The sequence below is a fragment of the Stegastes partitus genome, unplaced genomic scaffold (genome assembly GCF_000690725.1).
Source record: "Stegastes partitus isolate 25-593 unplaced genomic scaffold, Stegastes_partitus-1.0.2 Scaffold456, whole genome shotgun sequence".
Lineage (NCBI taxonomy): Eukaryota > Metazoa > Chordata > Actinopteri > Pomacentridae > Stegastes > Stegastes partitus.
In genome coordinates, this window is record NW_007578187.1 from 419252 (window position 1) to 438077 (window position 18826).

The 18826-nt window shown below is 41.0% G+C and overlaps 3 protein-coding genes across 3 annotated transcripts in view; 1 reads left to right on the forward strand and 2 right to left on the reverse strand.

Moving 5' to 3' along the window:
• Positions 1-986, forward strand: part of tescb (tescalcin b) — a 7000-nt gene extending 6014 nt beyond the window's left edge. Inside the window, exons 6-8 of the mRNA XM_008286492.1 lie at positions 27-134; positions 217-264; positions 384-986. Coding sequence (XP_008284714.1) covers positions 27-134; positions 217-264; positions 384-461 — 234 coding nt within the window. The 3' untranslated portion in view covers positions 462-986. The remainder of the gene's footprint in view (positions 1-26; positions 135-216; positions 265-383) is intronic.
• A 2965-nt stretch (positions 987-3951) lies between these two features.
• m17 (IL-6 subfamily cytokine M17) lies at positions 3952-5485 on the reverse strand. Its single transcript, XM_008286493.1, has 3 exons — positions 5398-5485; positions 4841-4989; positions 3952-4692 (listed from the first exon to the last, which is right to left on the reverse strand). The coding sequence occupies exons 1-3, from the start codon at positions 5450-5452 to the stop codon at positions 4225-4227; spliced, it is 672 nt and encodes a 223-aa protein (XP_008284715.1). The 5' UTR covers positions 5453-5485; the 3' UTR covers positions 3952-4224.
• A 4290-nt stretch (positions 5486-9775) lies between these two features.
• taok3b (TAO kinase 3b) lies at positions 9776-18261 on the reverse strand. The gene is given in 9 exon segments (XM_008286496.1): positions 9776-9937; positions 13167-13349; positions 13583-13795; positions 14405-14644; positions 15338-15541; positions 15647-15775; positions 15917-16153; positions 16782-16913; positions 18211-18261. Coding segments are annotated over 9 exon segments (1551 nt in total).
• Positions 18262-18826: the final 565 nt, after the last annotated feature.

The window sequence follows — 18826 nt, forward strand, 5'->3', positions numbered from 1 at the left end:
AGCTCTATTTTCTTTCTTCTGTCCAGGTGGTGGAGGAGCTGTTGTCTCGCAGCGGAGCGCTAGGAAAGGAAACAGCCAAGAGCATTGCCGACGCAGCCATGCTGGAGGTGGCCAGCATTTCCATGGGTCACATGGTACGTTAGCTACAGCGTCTCAAGATAAGATTGAGTTGGATGCTTTGAGCAAAAGTCAGTAACTTCACTTTTTGTCACTCAGGAACCTGATGAATTCTATGAAGGAATCACTTTTGAGCATTTCCTCAAGGTCGGTACACAGAAGACACACTAACGTACTTTTGCATTTAAATCTGCAGTCATCCTTGTTGTGAGTCATGTCTGATGAACTGACAGGAGTTTGAAATAATCTACAACTGTGTTTCGCAGCTGCTGAGCGAATTTGAAATCGAATCCAGGATGAACATTCGCTTTTTGAACATGGACGCGACAACCCTGTGCAAGTGAGGTTGGTACACTAAGATATGCAGCGACTGTGGGGAAAAGTCAGACGATGCAAAATTCTGGTTTTCACCGTAGCGTTATTGTTTCCGTAGTTTTGCCGCTTGCACTGAATATATGCCTTACTCATGTTTAAATAACTATGCAAATCCAAAGACGACATGTATGCTGTGGGTGTATTAGAAGTAGCTGATTTGATTGTAAGCAATAACGTGACATAATCAGATTTAAAGATAAACTATGAATATTTCGACAAAGCAATAATAATCCAATATCCACGACTGCGTAACAGACAATATGACTATGACTATGCATGCAAATATGGATGCTTGAAGAACCTTGAACACTGTTATTGCCATAAATATAAACTCTCAGTAATCAGGGATGTAAAGGTTTGTCTTTGAATGTGTGGAGATGTGTCTCACGATGGTCGGACAAAGATGAAATGCCTTCTACTCATGTCACAAATATGACACTTGGTGCATGCTCTGCACACTATATTTGCACAATAAAAGATCCCATGAAACGGAACTGACTTTATGATGTGTATTTCTAAATGAAAAAAAAAAGGAAACGGGAGTGTTGTTGTGCAAGACGCTCAGAATGTAATCACGCCTCGTTTAAAAAGTGGAGGTGATGCAGACCTTAATAGAAGTTTTAATTTGCTCAGAAGCTGTTCTGCGTCACCGTACGAACGCTATTATTATCACCTGTTAAAGTTACAGCCGGTGATTAGCAGGAGGAACAGTCGATGATGGGAATGAAAACTCCACAGTTTCTCAAAAAAGTCAATGACTCGTGGAACCTTCACTAATTGCTTCATCTGTGGTAAACGTTTCCGTCCAATATTTTACACACAACTTCCCTTTAACAGTCCGAGCACGTCACAACAGGAGGTGAGTTAGAGAATACTAGAGAAAATGAGTTATTTTTACGAGCGGTTAAGTTCTATCTGGGAGACAGCGATGCGTCAAGTCTGACCCTGTGTCAGTCCAACACGCAATAAAAGTGTGAAATAAACATTTTGCTGCTCCAGAAGTTTAATGACCTCATATTAGAGGCCCAATTTTTAGATAATCTTCTGCTTTTATTGCTTGTTTCAAGTTTATTTTGTGGCAAATGCAATAATTTCAACATCAAGAACAATAATCGGAACAAAATAAAAGGAAAAACATCGAAATTAAACGTATAAATAGGAAGTGAGACGTATCCGGCCGGCTGTACTGTCTGAAGGCTGAAAGTGAGAAGTTAGAAACCATGAAAAAAAAAATGTTGACAGGAATAACCTGTGGTCTGGCAAATGTTTTCCACTATGTTTTAGGAATAATGTTGTTTTACTGAGATTGTGATTCTGACTTTGTATCATGTATTCAGTTGTTGGTGTATACCGCCCCCTGCAGGTGAAAACATGTAAAGCATGTTAGTACTGTTGAACTTGCACCTGACTCTGTAATGATCCTTCAGTGGAACTTCTATAGCCACAAAAAAAAAAAAAAACAGGATTTCTGACATACTTAATGTGTTTTTCAATTCAAGTTTTTCTTATGAGCAGCACAAGTCATAGAGACGTTACAGTTTTATATTAAGGAGAGAAACCTCCATAAGTCCAACGAGTTCAGGTTCTCAGTCATTGTAGTGATTTGATGCATCACTAGAATCACTAAAAATGTATAATTTGTGTTTTTACTTTACTAAGCCAAGCATTTTTCTTGATAAACAATATTAAAATATATGATTGTGGTTCAGGTTTAGGGCTGTAAGGTGGCTCAGTGGTTAGCACTGTTGCTTCACAGCAAGAAGGTCGCCGGTTAACGTCCCGGTGAGGACACCCGGGATCTTTCTGCGTGGAGTTTGCATGTTCTCCCCGTGCAGCGTGGGTTCTCTCCGGGTTCTCCAGCTTCCTCACACACAGTCCCAAAACATGTTGAGGTTAATTGGTGATTCTAAATTGTCCGTAGGTGTGAATGTGAGTGTGCTTGGTTGTCTGTCTCTAAGTGTAGCCCTGTGATAGACTGGTGACCTGTCCAGGGTGAGGGGAGGTCCTGGGATAGGCTCCAGCCCCCCGCGACCCTAGTGAGGATTAAACGGTGTATAGATAATGGATGGTTCAGGTTTGTATTGTTAATGCTTGTCATTACAGTTTATCAGATAGACCAGGATGTGTTTGATTCTGTAGAGAAACAGGATCCATCATATAACAGCAGGTTCTAAGTTTTTTCCATTTCTGAAAATCCCTAAAACTATTTGTTTGTCTTGAAATAACAACTTTAAATTGAGCTGGAGGTAATCGTGAACGGCTGTTAGAATGATAATGTTTCTGATTATGAACAGTAGAGTTTTACTAAAGTTGTGAAGCAAAGTTTCGCTGCACAGTTTCACACAAAGCTCTCCAAAGCTGCCTGTCTTTTCAATCTCAGGTTAGTTTAGGTAACTAGTCTTCCCCTGTAGCATCTGAGCATCAGAGTTCAATTTTAACCACAGTCTGACAGCCGCCGCCCCCAAAAAACCCCACTGGTTAGGCAGAAGTAGGCACATTTCTTATATGCTGCAGACTAATAACAGGTGATTGAGTGGTTGCAGCAGAAGGTTTCAAAGCCCAACTCTGTCTGGTTCTGTTGCCATGTGCTGTGTGTTGCCATTTAAACTGCACTGGTTTTACCTCCAACCAGCGAAAAAAGACAAAACACAGTGAGGACTTGTGACTCTATCTACTGGAGGAGACTTGGTGCCCACTGAGATGCTGTAAAGCATTAAGAGGGTAGTGAAAATAGATGAATAATGTAGCCTGAAGAATGACTGTTGCCCTGAGGTACCCTCTGTGTTTGTGCTTTAAATAAGACCAAGTTATAACAGGGAACTTGATTCATGACCCAGAGTGAATCCCCCATCTACTTCCAGTTTCCTGAGAGCTTGTGACCTGAGGAAAGTTTAGCAAAGAATTACTTCATTTCAATAAAAATATTCTTTATCTAAGTGTGCACGCAGGTATTAATAATGTTCTATTTAAAAATGGGTAATTCTGCAGGATTTCTTTGTTTGTTTGTTTGTTTGTTTGTTTCCCCCTCCCCACTCCACCCGGCACACACTCGCATCTCCATCTATATAAAGATGCAAGTGTGCAAACTTTGAACACATACAGTAATCTGACCCACACACTCCCACACCTTGTGACTGGCCAGACAGCCCGCCAGTTTCATGAAATCTTTCCTATCTGATGCAGCCTTGTGTCGAACACATGCGTCATTCTGAGCTGATATCACATAGTCAGCGTCTCAGCAGCTTCCTGATTTTCTTTTAACCCCTCTTGCTGGACTTGATTGTTTGCAGAAAACAACACACGATGCTTTTGCAGTGTTTTTGAGACTTTTAGTTAAAAAACAAACCAAAAAAAAAAAGCCACTGTAGAAAGAGATTTGTATTTAAGTTTACTCTTCTGAGACTGTCAGACATGCATTACTGATGCAACCACACGGAGAAATCAAAGGCGACAAAGAAGTACAGCTGCAAAGTATTTGCTTTTATATAGAATTCTGTGTACATCAAATAAGTTTGCAACTCAGAACCTTACATAACATTACACAAATTAAATATACATAACTTGCTGGGAGACATCTCTGCACTCTTTGAACAGCGTTCCTCTCACGTGAAAATAAATATTAAATACCATAAATAGGCTCCATTACATTGATGTACCAGCCATCTTCATACATTTTTAAGTCTTTTATCAGCCCAGTGAGTTCAAGTGCTGCTGGACTGTCTCGGGCGGTCTTCAGAAAAAGAGTGCGTTCATTTGTATCCTCCTTCTGCAGACTTTACCTTTTATATTGTTCAGTACTTTGGAAACATCTAACAGGAACTTCTTGTAGGTTTTCAGGACCACACAGCCGTAGACCTTCTGCTGGAAGATGTTCTGAGGCGGAGGTAGCGTCGTCGGTCCGCCCGCCGGCTCCGGTAGAGGCAGGTTTGGGAAGAGGCTCTGATAAAAGCCCTTTACGACAACAGCCAGGTTCCTGCTGCGACTGTTGACGCTGATGAGCTCAGCCAGCAGCGGGCTGCTGGGTGACTGCAAGTCCGTCTGCTGCTCGTACACTCGCGTAAAATGTGGGATGAACTCTTGGAGATGTGTGTAGATGCTCACTATCTTCTCGGAGGGATCCAGCCCGGAGATGTTGGGATCGGGGATGTTGTTCACCGACACCTCGCAGAAGAGATCTGACATTTCTCCTTGAGAGGCTTTCTGCACCAAAAAAGACAAAAGAAAAACACAGAATAAGACCCTGATAGAGAGAAGCATGAGCTGTCAGTGTGTTCTGTCTTGAAAAGGTGCTGTGCAAGCTGATGAGGCACAGCAAAGTGAGATGAAGCAGTTTTATGCCTGTACTCACATAAGTTTTGATTAGGTCGGTGGATTCCTTTCGTACAAGCCGGGTGAGCTTCAAAGTCTGTTGCAGAGCATTCCCACACTGCTGGTTTCTGCTTGCCGCCACAGTTCTTGTTGAATCAACAGCCATGATCAGCAGGAGAGAGAGTAATGCTGAGGAGAAAGGAACTGGTCAGTTATGGTTATCCTACATCCCATGGGTGAGGGGAACTTCATGTTAAAACCACAAGTGCAGAGCAAGAGAGATAAAAATACTTTCTTTACCTAGTAAGCATTCAGCAAGCTTTAAATAAAAAACAAAACACCTGAAGTCTGCTGTATTCTCTGACTTCTATCACTACATAGAGCTACAGCACGTTGAGATGCCTTCAAACGTTCTCAGTTACTCTTAAACTTGGGCAGATTCCCCAAACTGTTCAAAAAAAAAAAACTAATTTCATGCAGGAAACTGAAACTTTCAGTTAGTTTCACAACAGCTAAAGGTCAACCACAGTTTCCAAAAGCGTTTAATTCTATTACACGTTTCCATTAAATTAAAAAAGTAGATGCAATCAAACTTACTTGTTGCAGATTCCATAAACTGTTGAAAATTCATGCTCTTCACATGACCATTCATTCTCCTCTGGGTATCAGGCAAATTCTGCGGACTTGTCATAATCACACTCCTCTAAAACTTTTTAAAAAGACAGAAACCACACATTTGTCATAGGAGGAAATGACGTGCTCTTTGTGAGGCAACCAAATTTCCCAGAATTTCCTCCTCTCATTCGTGTGTGCATTTTTTTTTTCTCTCTCTCTCTCTCTCTCTCTCTCTCTTCCTCCCATATCAAACAAGTGGACAATGTCCCTACATGCCTCCACTGTGGACAGGCATGTAGGGGCATTGTCCACTCCATTATTACCAGCTGTGTGAACTTAGATTTTAGTGCAAATGTTTTTTTTTAACAGCACTTCCTTTTATTTGTGCACGGAAAATATATGTTTAAATCACTTGAGGAACAAAGCAGTGTAAGGAGATAATTTAAGGACTGAGGTCAGCCTCCCCTTTGACACCATTCGCTGCCGTGCTATCTACCTCCCTCTAGAGACTGTGGGTGAGTAGGTAAGAGCTTAGTCAGTGTGTGAGAGGAAGCAAAAGTGAGCAATGCACAGATCTGTATATTGATGATGCACCTTATGCATTTTTTCCTGTGAGGTCACAAAACCTGTAAAGTTGCTCGAGTTGCAACAGTCTCGAATCATCTGGCGTCCAGACGCAGCCATGATTAACTCATAGTTTATCCACAAAGTAATCAAGAAATTCAAAGGTAGCAGAAAACAACATGCACGAAAACCCCACTGTTTACCAGACAGAGGGAGTTTCTGAAATGTAGTTGGCAATACATTTAGATTTTTTTTTTGTAAATAGTTCTGCTGAATTTCGTGTCTGTTTCTTGTTTCTTCTGAGACCGCGTGCGTCTTTTTGAAACCAGATTTTCATGTGGGCATTCGCACAGGAAGCTGGCAAGGTCAGAGGAAATGCATTTCTCAATCAGAAACTCGTACAAGTGCGTAAAGGGGTGGGTCTGTTTCGCTCAACTAGGTGATACGTTAGTGTCATCACATCACAAGTTTAGGCCTCAGACGGGCAGCTCATACTATCCGGTGGTGATTTCATTGGTGTATATTGTGGTTGTTGCGCCTTCCAGGGATTTGAACTGAGTCAGAACATGTGAAACATGGAAATAATACAAACTGGGGTTTTTTTATGTGTTGTCTAATCCCATCGTCACCACCGCAACATGCTTGTAGGACTGAGGTCACTTCTGCTTGGAGAGACGTTTTTGATGAGTTGTGCATGACGGGGTGGTTACAGTTCAGACTGCAGGACGGCAGAGTGTGGGAGCAACAGGTTAGCTGCGCTCTGAAAGTGAAACATCTCAGCGTGAGCCGGTTGTTTTTTTCTGATGGCACCGACACGTTAGATGTTGTTTCGTCAAACCACGAGCTACACGAGAAAAGCCAGGGGGAACTCAACGCACCACAATCCTGTCAGCACTACTTCAGGTAAAGGCTAACCACTCTTCTGCCACTCTTCTCGGGGCTTTCCAGTTGCCCCCAGAAGGGTTGTGGTACATGTGTGCAGACGGTGCCGCAGACGTTGACAGTTCAAGGAAACTTCAGTCGGGTTCCTGCCAGTGTATACAAGGCAGACATGCCAAAAAAGGGTCACATTTAACACCTAAATCAAGCACTGACATACAAGAAAGCCAAAACAGAAGAAGAAAAAAAAAAGCTGGACGCTCTGCAGTGCAACTTCCCTCTCACCTCTTGTTCCCATTTCAGGTTACTGGTTTTCTTTGTTTTGTTGTAGCCTACAGTAAGTTGCGATAAACAGCATTAGACACAATGTAGGTCACAGCGGTCACATCACACCAAAGAAAAGCAAAAGTGAGAAGTCCCACACCACATAAGAAGAGCATTACAGGGAAATGCAACCACATACAATAAGAAATGCACTGTCATAAGATGCAGGATGTTGATCGAGACTCCTTTTTTGTTTTTTTGCAACAGAATCTCTTTTATTTTGTCTTTGAACTGCACAGGAAATGGTGAATAAAGTTCTTTAGGAAAGTCCCCCTTTATTCTAACTAAATACATCTTTCTATTAACGTAAAAGTCACACAAATTGTAAGGTTCATAATTGTTCTGAAGCTCTCAGGCAAACTTATTCAAGCACCCCAACAGCACTTTTTTTTTTTTTTCTTCCTTTTTTTTTAATGGAACCATTTGTCCACAAGGCTTCAGTTTATATGTGACCAGACAAAAGGCTTTACTGCATCATCAAATTTCAGAAAGTTCATGAAAATGTAAAAGGCTGATAAAATCTAGCGGAGCCACTCAGAAGTTCAGAACACACTCTGGTCGAACGTAACAAATTCAGAATTTTAGGTGTCGACGCGTAAAACAAGAGCGTTTGAGTTCTATTGCCATCGGAAAACTAAACGTCATCGTCTTCCTCCGTTTTAAAAATACTTTGTTGAATTCAGGGGACGCCTTCCACCTTTCAGCCCTGTGAGGAACATGACTAATACAAGTTGTGGCTCTGAAATGAAAAAATACAGGTAGAGAAACACCCGTTAAAACAGAATAACAGGGTTGCATTCAAGACCACCACATCGAACAGTGTTTCAAAAACTGACCCATGATAAAATAGTATTTATTTTTTCATACATATAACTTCATTTTTAGAGGGTTTCACTGCATGGGGCACTCTAAATATGTCATGAGAAAAACTTAGTAGTGTTTTGACTCAGAGGGGGTTTTCAAAATGCTCACATTTTGTAAAAATCAATCATCTCTCCAAGACAAAAAACTACAAGGCTAAAGGTGGTATTAGAAATTAAGCACCAAACAATTATCGTTCCATTCGGTACAAATGGAATAATTGTGCAACCTGTTCAATGACCATAATGAACATGGCGAAAAATATGTAAATCTTATCATTAGACACTAATTACTCAAATGCAATCCAGGACCCACATGTCGTTATGTTTTGCTTTTGTAGGACCTGCAAAAGATCCTCGCACTGATATCGTAAGAAGTCTGTGGTTCCATTCACCAGCATTTATACAATCTGACAGTCTAGTGGTTCGACTTAGCAATATATTGAGCTATTGTATGACCATTTCTCTATATTATAAAAACAAAAACAAAAAAAACAAAATGAAGCAAAAATCTTTATCATTAAGCTCTGTTATCAGTAATAGACCAGTGTCTCTGTATATTCTAGCTATGTTCTCATGTACAAATATTCATATCAAAAATTATACAGCACAATTCTCACCATTTTTCCTTTACAAGAACTTTGATTAGTGAACATTAAATGATTCACACAAGTTTAGATGAACCCAAAACATAATGGTGCCGGCCTCAGTAAGTAAAATATAGATATAACAAACACGTAACTAAAATCTGCTTCAGGCACAACTTAAATAAAGGCATTTGTGAAATTATCATATCAAATATGGCGCTTATGTCCAGTATCCATAGGCTTAAAACAAACAAAAAAAAAAAAACGCTATGACCACTTTTATTTACAAACAGCTAAAATCTCTTGACAGATTCATGCTTCACTTCACAACCTGAATTTGTCCTTAAAGTGCATGCAATAATAAGCAGTTTTTACCAAGTGGGATCTTGAATTGTGTAGAAGATAAAAACGGGTTGATCAAGCTAATGCCAATTGAGTCTACATATCAAAGAAAAGAAAAGATAAGAACCGTTGCCTAGAAAAAAAGTGAGGGACCACAGTATACTGTATGCATAAGCACAATATGGAAGTATGAAAAACAATAAAAAACAAAGTAAAAAAAAAATGAATAAACTCTGACTATCCAGTGACCCCATACAGTAATATTCACATTCAGAGATTAAAACAAAAATAAATAAAACTGATTTAAAAAAAATAAAAAAAAGACAAAGCAGCTTAACACCACGGGGGAGTCCGCAGCTCACATTCCACAATGTCCCTCCATGTAACACACACATTAAGCATCATATGAACATGATGGGTTTCTACTTAAACATATCAAAGTGCCCATTTTACTAAAATTTCCTGATTTATTCAATTCATACCAAAAGGAGGAAATGGCATGGAGGAAAGAGTCTTCTTACTTTGAACACATAGGTTTTTGAAGTTACACTGACTAGGTTTGATTTTTATTGACATGTTGTTGTTGTTGTTGTTGTTGTAGATTCTTTTGTTTCACTTTTCCCCCTTCAAGTTTCACAAAAGAAGCTCTCATTGCACGTAACACCTCGATTCGAAGATGCAATATCTAAGAGAGAAGAAAAGTAAGAGAGAAAGTTATCCAGTTTTGTCACCGTGGACGTGACAAACGGTCAAGTGGACGTGAAAAGGGCACGGATATGTTGTCCTCTAAAGATAAATCCACTTTCATCTGTTGTCTTCTTTGGGGAAGTCCAGAGATCCCAGGCTTCCAAAGCCGAGGCTTCTACTTTCTGTGTCAAAACCGTTAATTTCTCTGTCCTGACGTTCCAACAAGTGCTTGATCTTTTCGGTGCGTTCCTTCTGAAGTGCGGCCAGTTCCTCTTCAATCTGGAATCAGAAACACGTCGTGGTGGTCATTTTGTTGTATGGACACTTCTTCTTTTTTTTTAGCTTGAGTTTTGCAATTTGTGTTTTTTGCCAGTAACTCCAAAACTTTATTAGTAAGATGCTCCAAAAGTTAATCAGATTTTAAATGAGTTTAGCCTGAGGTGGGGAGTTATTCCATCTCAAATCATCAGGCGCCTTTTGCTCGACCATCTCCGATTTTGCTGAAACTTTATAAACTACTGCATAGATATTTGAAAAGATATATGTGAAATTCTAGACTGACATATCAACTACTTTCTGAGACAATATTCTTTAAAAAAAAAAACTGCTCATCAATCCACTTTAAGCACTTTTTTTTTTAAAACAACAATTATTATTTCAGGGACTATTAAAGATAAAAGCCTAATTTTTTTCAGTTTTTTCTCATCATACTATTGATTTGGAACCTGTACTATTGGACAAGAAGATCAAATAGTCTGTGTGTGTGTATATATATATATAGAAGCCACTATGAAAACTTTGAAAAGTCTTTGAGCTCTGAAACATATATAGTTGCATGCCACAATAATACAAAACAAGACATATGCAGTTGTTTTAATTATGAAATACTTGGTCACAAAAATGAAAACAAAATGGACTTTAATTCAACTTTCACAACTGTTTGGGCAGGTATGACAAGTTGTACCACACAAACAATATTACTGGTACATAACCTAATCCAAGCAGAATTCAGAGTTCCAAAATGGTTACTAGTGTCTTTAATATGGGCATATTTGTCATTTTCAGACCCTACAGCAGGGGTGGGCAATCCTGCATGTTTTAGATGTGTCCCTCTTCCAACACACCTGATTCAAATGATCAGCTCATCATCAAGCTCTGCAGAAGCCTGATAACGATCCTGATCATTTGAATCAGAGGGAAACATCTAAAACATGCACGATTGTGGCCCTCGAGGACCAGGATTGCCCACCCCTGCCCTACAGCATTCTGAACCAATGGTATGATAAAAACATAACTGTGAAAATTTCCCACTTTTGTCTTTAATGCTTCCTGAGATCATTGAAACATAGCCTCAGATTTCTGAATAAGTTGGACCTGCAGTTTAAAAAAAAGCTTAATCTCAGATAGTATTTAACACATCCAGCTATGATTTCACAAATATCTTTATAAATATCCAGATTTTATGCTATAAACAGTTCAGGAAAATCAGCGATGGTCGGGCAGAAACCGTTCTAAAAATGTGATGATCTGAGATGGACTGACTCCTGGTACGGTGGAGCAGTGGTGGGCACCGTCCCCACAGCAAGAGGGTCACGGTTTTGAACCTGCTGGTCCACTGGGCCTCCTGTCTGGAGTTTACATGTTCTCCCTGTGTTTGGGTGCTTCAGCTTTCTCCCACAGGCCAAACATGCTTCATAGGTTAACTGCTGGTCTGCTCCAGTGTTTGCTAGAAGAGGCTCCAGCAGGTACAGCTAATGGATGGATGGATGGATGGATGGATGGATGGATGGATGGATGGATGGATAACCGCCTTGCTCCAATGCCACCGCTACATCCAAGATAATTAGTTGGTATTTCAATCCACCAAGAGTTATTCTGCTATTGTAGTTACTGATTATTGGTTAAAATTGTTTTTTTTAGCAAATTTACCAAACACTACCTTCTCTAGCGCCTGGAATGTTAAGACTAACTGTGTCCTCCTGTCAGATATATGTCAGCAAACTTAAAATTTTAGACAGACTAAACAATTTAAAGGTGCATTCTCTGGCTTTAGATGATTTTCTGCAACCATTTTCAGTCACTTTAGAGTCAACAAAATACAAGCAGCATCATTTTACTTGTTCATTAGTGGATGAACTCTTTCCGTTTTGTTATCTGAAATTTCTGCTTTTCACACAAAATATTTCATAATCAAACATAAGATAAATGTGTTTTCTGTGATTCAGTAATTTGTTCATACATATCTCGTAAAACAAAAAAAAGAATGAAATGTGTCCTTGTTTGGTGAAATAACTAGCAAAGTCTAGTTTATTGTAAAGATAAGGAGTTACTACTTAAACTATTTTTGGTTCTAATAAGGTGAGAAGAAAGGAGAAGCAAGATCAAGAGTCAACAGTGAGGCTAGGAGCTTTGTGAAGCTGTACTTAGCAGAGTGACGTTTTCAATTCAATGCCAATGTCAGCAAGGTAAAACGCTACAATGACACTGCAAACATGGTAATGGATAAGCAGGTACAGCATTTACTGTGTTCAACACGTTGCTAACGAGCACTAAACACAGAGTCTAATGGGAACGCCAACAGTTTGGCAGGTATTTAGTCATAAAACCAAACTACTGAACAAATTAAACACCAGATGATGCCCCCCCCTAAATCCAGTGGAAGAGATACATTTGTGCACCAGATTTCTTCACAATTCCTTCAATATTTAAGCACCAACTTCACTGTGTAATTAGAGGAAAAGTCAGGGGAAGTCAAAAGGTTTCTTCCTCTAGAGCAGGGGTGTCGAATCCTGGTCCTCGAGGGCCGCAGTCCTTCAAGTTTTAGATGTTTCCCTCTTCCAACACACCTGATTCAAATGATCAGCTCATCATCAAGCTCTGCAGAAGCCTGATAACGATCCTGATCATTTGAATCAGGTGTGTTGGAAGAAGGAAACATCTAAAACATGAAGGACTGCGGCCCTCAAGGACCAGGATTCGACACCCCTGCTCTAGAGGCTATGAACTCCAGGACAAAATTTCACCACATTCCATCCAATCACTGTTGAGAATTTTCAGTTTCAAGTTTGTTTATCTGCCAGCGTGAATGAAAAGATTTGAACAAAAAATGGTTTTATGCAGACGGCATTGGGGGTCGAAGGAACCTCTGACAAATAGGAAGTCCCAGTTTCCAACACAGTGCAGTCCTTTTACTCACTCTATTGGCGGCTTAGTGACACATGAGCTTCACCAGTTGTGCTCCAACACACATCCACCCTCAACTAAGCAACAGTCAACCAGTAGGCTCTGGTGTTTCCTCGACTGCCTTCCCAACTCTAAACTCCAAACTAGAAGCATCTGCATCTATCTGTGGTGACATCAACTGACAAAACTGCAGCTCTGATAACGTTGTCAGCCTACAAGTTGCCCTTCTGGATGCTGTCTACCTGCATGAGGTCATTTTTATAAAGTGTGGTACCACGCTGCATTTATTTCAAGTATTTTACAACAGCTTTGATCTTAAACCTACCTTCTGTTCAAGGTGCGCTCTCCGTATGGAGACCTTCTGCTCAAGTTTCTGCTGCTCTCGCTCATGTTGGGTCTCCATCTGTGACTTGGTTTTTCTCTGGTAGGCGTCCAGGAGCTCCATCTCTTGCTTCAGCTGCTGTTTCAGAGCTTGGCACTCTGTTTCCTGCTCTGCTTCTAGTCGCATCTAGAGGCCAAGCAGGATAGAGTCGGTCACAAACATTACACATGTTCACCTTAGAGCTGTTAAAAGTTTAGCCTTATTTATCAAACTACAGGACAAAAAAAATCACAAAAGTGGTGTTTAAAGGTCACTATAAACCCTTAATCTGCTTCGAAGAGGAACTTATTGTTTAAATAAAATTGATGAACGAGGCCCACTTTTGCCATTCATGACAAGATGCTTCACAGTCGCCGTACCGCTTGTGAAGCCATCATCTCGTTGATGCTCTGTTCGTACTGCTCAGCCAGTACAGCCAGCTTGCGTGTCTGCTCCTCTTTCAGGCCCTTCAGGATGGTTTTGTGGTCGCCTTTGGGAGACACCTCCAGTTGGTGGTTCCTAAGAGCTTTGTACTGCTTGTTCTGCACCTTGCAAGTATCCTGGAACTGTTTCTTGATCTGCATCTCCAGCGTCTGCAGAGGGGTAAATTGGAGGTGTTAGAGTTGGTTTCATGTGACTTTAGGCAGGTTTGGTTTCTGGCTAAAATTTGCTCCAACACATAGATGCAGAATGAAGTTCAGCATTTAGTTCAAGAGTTAGTTGTGATTCTTTCAATACCGCTCTGAATTTAATTGATTGGTTTGACTTGTGGATGCAAAAACTGACGGTTTCGCCGAGTCCTCAGTCGACCCTTTTCAGTTTGAAGTAAACCACTGCATTTGAAGTTGATAGAGTGGCATAATTAATTACTTTTTTTTGCAACGCCCTTGAACATTTCAGTCGATTTAAGTTAGCTTTTCACCACTGTATTATAAGATGAAGGAAGGAAAGGAGTAAAGATGTAGGTTTATTAAGGCTATAACATATTTTTGGAAGAAGCAGTTCTCGTGGCATCATAGTTAATGTTTTTCTCCAGGTTGGACAACTGAGGAACAGACTAAGAGAGGAGATGTACAGCAGCTGCACATCTTCATTTCCATTTTCTGAACAAACTTTACAAACGTCTTAAAATGAGTTTTTCTAGACGTCTGCTCACTGAATAAGCACATGGACCAAAGTGGCAAAGAGAAAGTTTTCTGCACCTTGAGGTTTCTGGGCTGCTGCCGCTGCTCCAGAGTGTGTTTCCTGTGCAGTTCTCTCTGCCGCCGGCCGTTGTACTCCTCCTGGTTTTCGAGCTCGGTCTGGTGCTGCAGCCGGATGAGTTCAATACGCAGCTTCTGTAGCATCTGCAGCTGCCGGCGCTCCAGGTCCTGGGTGGATTCGTCCTGCCGGATCATCAGGGCATGTTCCATCTCCTTCTGGGTCCTCTTCTTGTTCAGCTCCTGCGACAAGAAGATTGTGGGGCTGGTTGATTGACTTTGTGTCTTAGTACATACTTTGCTTCGTTGCATATATTGTCATGTAAATTCACAGCATTTGACTGGTCTGACTGGTTAATTTCTGGTGTTAAGTGCTTACCTTTTCAACTTCACATGTTTGTTAGGCATTTCTGCTACACACAGATGCAGACGACATACTGCTTTACATTGGAGATGTTAGATTATAATTGCAGGGCTTTTTCTTTTAGGAAACCATTTAATGCCTTGTTCAAATCCTTTTCCTTGTCCAATAGAAGGTTTGTGCTCAGCAAAAATCCCAAATCTTACTTGTCTACACATTCACAATGTTGTTTATTTTTGTTTCATGAACGTTTGTGAGAATTTTCACAATGTTGTTTATTTTTGTTTCATGAACGTTTGTGAGAATTTTAAGATATAACTTTATGCTGGCATCTTGTCAATGATATTTTTCAGTAGCTGAAGCAATTAAAGGATTTATTGAACCTATACAACAGATTATTCATACTTAAACTGGTTGTTAGCTTCAGCCTGATACTTTAACAAAAAAAAAAAAGTCATTATAAGGATTTTGTGGAACCTGTTTTGGTAATCACATCCACAGTGTGTCACAAAATGTTCTTGTGTCCAAATACCTTCTAAAAACAGCAACAACACGATGTGAGGAAATTGCACTACCTCTCTTAGTTGCTCCTGTTCAAACTCATGCCTCCTGACCAGACTCCGGCGTTTCAGGGCCCTACAGCTCCGGTCGTAGACCAGCCTCTGTTGGGCCAGAAGATGAGCTTCCTCCTCAGCCTGAGAGCGCTGCATTGTTTCTTTGTGCCTCGACAGACGCTCCTGTTTTTCCTCCTTGGGTGTACAAGGGTCCTCATTCATCTCCTACACCGGGACCAGAACAGAGCGAATGAAGTTTGCATGATGATGTGAAGACATTCTTATGTTTCAAGATACAACGTCATTGACTTAATTGTTCAGAATAATTACATCCTTGATCTTCTCTTTGCAAATCCTGTATTCCTTTTTCTGGTTCTCTAAGAAAGAAGTCAGCTCTTTCTTTTGCTGAGCAACAATCTGTTGCTGGATCCGCCTTTCTTCTGCTGCAACTGACTTCATCTGTGAAGAGACATTAAAATAATTGAATATGATCACCCTGTATTTCATGCCTGCCCTAAAGTACACACACACAAGTTTGACTTGAAGAGAATCAACTCACTCTTCAGATTCCTACTCATTCACAACTAACACCTGCTGTACCTCTTTGTCTGTTTGAGCAGCGTGCCGTTTGGCCAGTCTTTCCAGCTCAATGTAAGTGTTGTTCGCATGTGTCTCTAATTCCTTCTGCAGCCGGAGCCTATGCTCATCCATCTCGGCCTTTAGCCTGTTCTCCAGGGCGATCAGCTGCTTCTGGTGCTGTCGCCGCATGCGCTTATACCCAGACATCTGCTCCCGCAGCTCAAAGTCCTGCTCATGCTCCTGGATCTACCTGATGCCCTGGACAGGAGGAAGAAAGAAACTGAGCAGGCACAAAGGAGCAACTTCACACTGTACAGAGGTAAACAAAAAAAAATCTGCAAACTAAGCTCAGATTACTACACATCCAACAGGATAACACCTCTGTGGTTTCATCAAGCCACTTCACTTCTGATGAATAAGTAGCACTCCTATGTGACACCACTACTGGACTCGAGATCAAACAGGACAACAATGGAGAGACTACGTGGACGTGCACCTTTTACGATCCATGACAAAAAAGCCCAAACCTCGCTGGTGAAAGACAGCAGGCAGCGGAGATTTACATGGAATACATATAAATGCAATGCACACACATAAAAGCAGAGGCAGAGAGGGAAGCTGAGGATGGAGGAAAAAAAAAAAAAATGACATCCATTAACAGGATCCGGTTGCCATGACTACAGATGTACAGCTGAGAACACAGACACCCCCTTCCCTCCCTCCCCATCCCCGCGCCGCCAAGTACGCGCGCATACACACACACACACACACACTCTCTCTCTCTTTCTGTCACGCACACGCGCACACACTAATAACCCACGCGCACACGTTTTTTTTTTTTTTTTTTTTTTTTATGCAAACGGTTTGGAGAGAGGGAGCTGCGTACCAAAGATGCTGATTTGATGGTGGCAATGTGTTCACAGATCTTGCAGTCGAGAGACCGGCTCTTGTGAGAAGTAGGCCGCAGCTCTGGCCTGGTGTCCCTGTGCACAGCCTCATCCCTCACGCAAGCATGGTCCTGCAGGGGGGGAGGAAAAGGAGGAGATAGTGGGGCTGGGTGCTTCCCAGGCCCTCCGCACTCGCTGTTTCTGCTAGAGCTGCTGTTACTGCCGAATCTCCCTGAATGCAGCACACATCCAGCGTTAAATGCATCCTTCCCCCGCTTGTTCCCCTCGCTACTGTCTGCAAGTCCTTCCTAAGAGAGAAAAGGGCATTGCCAAACAATTGCAGGCACCACCGAGAAGGCAGCCACTGGATGAAGTCGGGTTCTTTTTTTTTTTTTTTTCTTTCCTTTTTTTTTTTTTTTTTTTTCTGGCGTCCCCCTCTTTCCCAAAGAGGAGGAACCAAATGGCTCCGGTGGATAAGGGTGAATTATGCAATGCCTACCATTGATAATCGGAGAAAGATACCACAGGGATGCAATTTACTGCCACTCTTCTTTTCCGTTTCAGAATGCAAGAGAGATTTGGGAGGAAAAATAGTTTCCCTGTGTTCCTATGATCGCGTATGGTGCCATGTTTAAAAATATTTGGATCAGATAAGGCACATCCGAACATGGTTTTCCCTCGAATCTGTCGCCGGATGATCCGTTTGTATTCCACTCGAATTTCTGTCCTACATTTACAGCGCACTTGGTCATGGTAGGTGGTTCTGGTGCCTTCTATTCATCTCTTTCCTCTGTCCCTCTTCTACACTCCCCCTTCCTTTAAAGAGACACCACAATACTACAGGCACATCTCAACGAGCTGAAGTCATCTCACACCGGAGCAGATCTTTTAAAAAAATGACATCATTAATACTATGATAAAAATAATGTCCACTAGTAGACGATAAAGAAAGAAAAAAAAACCCAACACAACCTGTGTTTGTTTGGGGGGGAAAAAAAGTTGTATCAGCAATGCATTCTTACTTAGACACATGTTCACCAAATTCTGTCTTTTTAAAATTCTTATAATATAATAATATATATATTTCGAAATAAAGCAACCATGATGCATTTTATACTTTGTTTTAAAATCTGTCAAAACATGTTTTTTGTTCGAGATACTGTATTGGAGAATAATTAAATTATTTAAAATATAACTCTCCTGTGTCTGTATCTATGAGCAATACATGTGTTTTGCAGTAATATTCAAACAAAAAGGCTAAAATTTTAATTTTTTTGGTATTATTATTATTTTTGCTATTTTTATAATTCCTGTCATTACTCCATGTGGCCGCTGGGGGGCGACAGAGACAAACATTTGGATTTCTCTCTCCTTGGTGCTGAATATTTCTTCGTATATCGCGTCACGCTACGCTACTGCTACTCATACCAAATACTCCGCTGATACTACCTCGACCGCTACGGCGAACGCCAAATACATCTCGGTAACCTCGCGATGCTCCCTGGCAACCGACTGGAATATCCATGGCAACCACCACCTACAGTTTACCAGGCACCTGCAACCACATGAAGTCCATCTGCAGGTCATTGATTGAACCCTTGAAAATTCATCTCCATATATTAAAATCACATATTTAGCATTTTTTGAACCATGAAAATAACCCCTTTCAAACCTAAAAATAAGTTGGATTCTCGCACCTCTACCCATTCATTGCAGCTCAAGCACACCAGCTCGCCCACGACTCTGCTTGAACAATGTAAAACTACACAAAGGCAAGTTGTCATATTGGAGTCATTTAACCGTCATTTAACTGATTTTGAACACAAATAATAGGCGGTTTTCCACTGACGGAACTCGGGGCGGCAAACTTTTACAGGAACCGAGCCCTGTTTGGGCCTTTTTCAGCCTTTCTGTTTCCATTGTTGGGTAGGATCCAACAATCTTCAACTGTGATGTGAGTGTGTTAAAACAACAACAAGTAGTAGTTATTGGACGTGACTCCAGTTCTGAGCACAAAGGAAATAGAACAGTGGAGGGGGTTGTT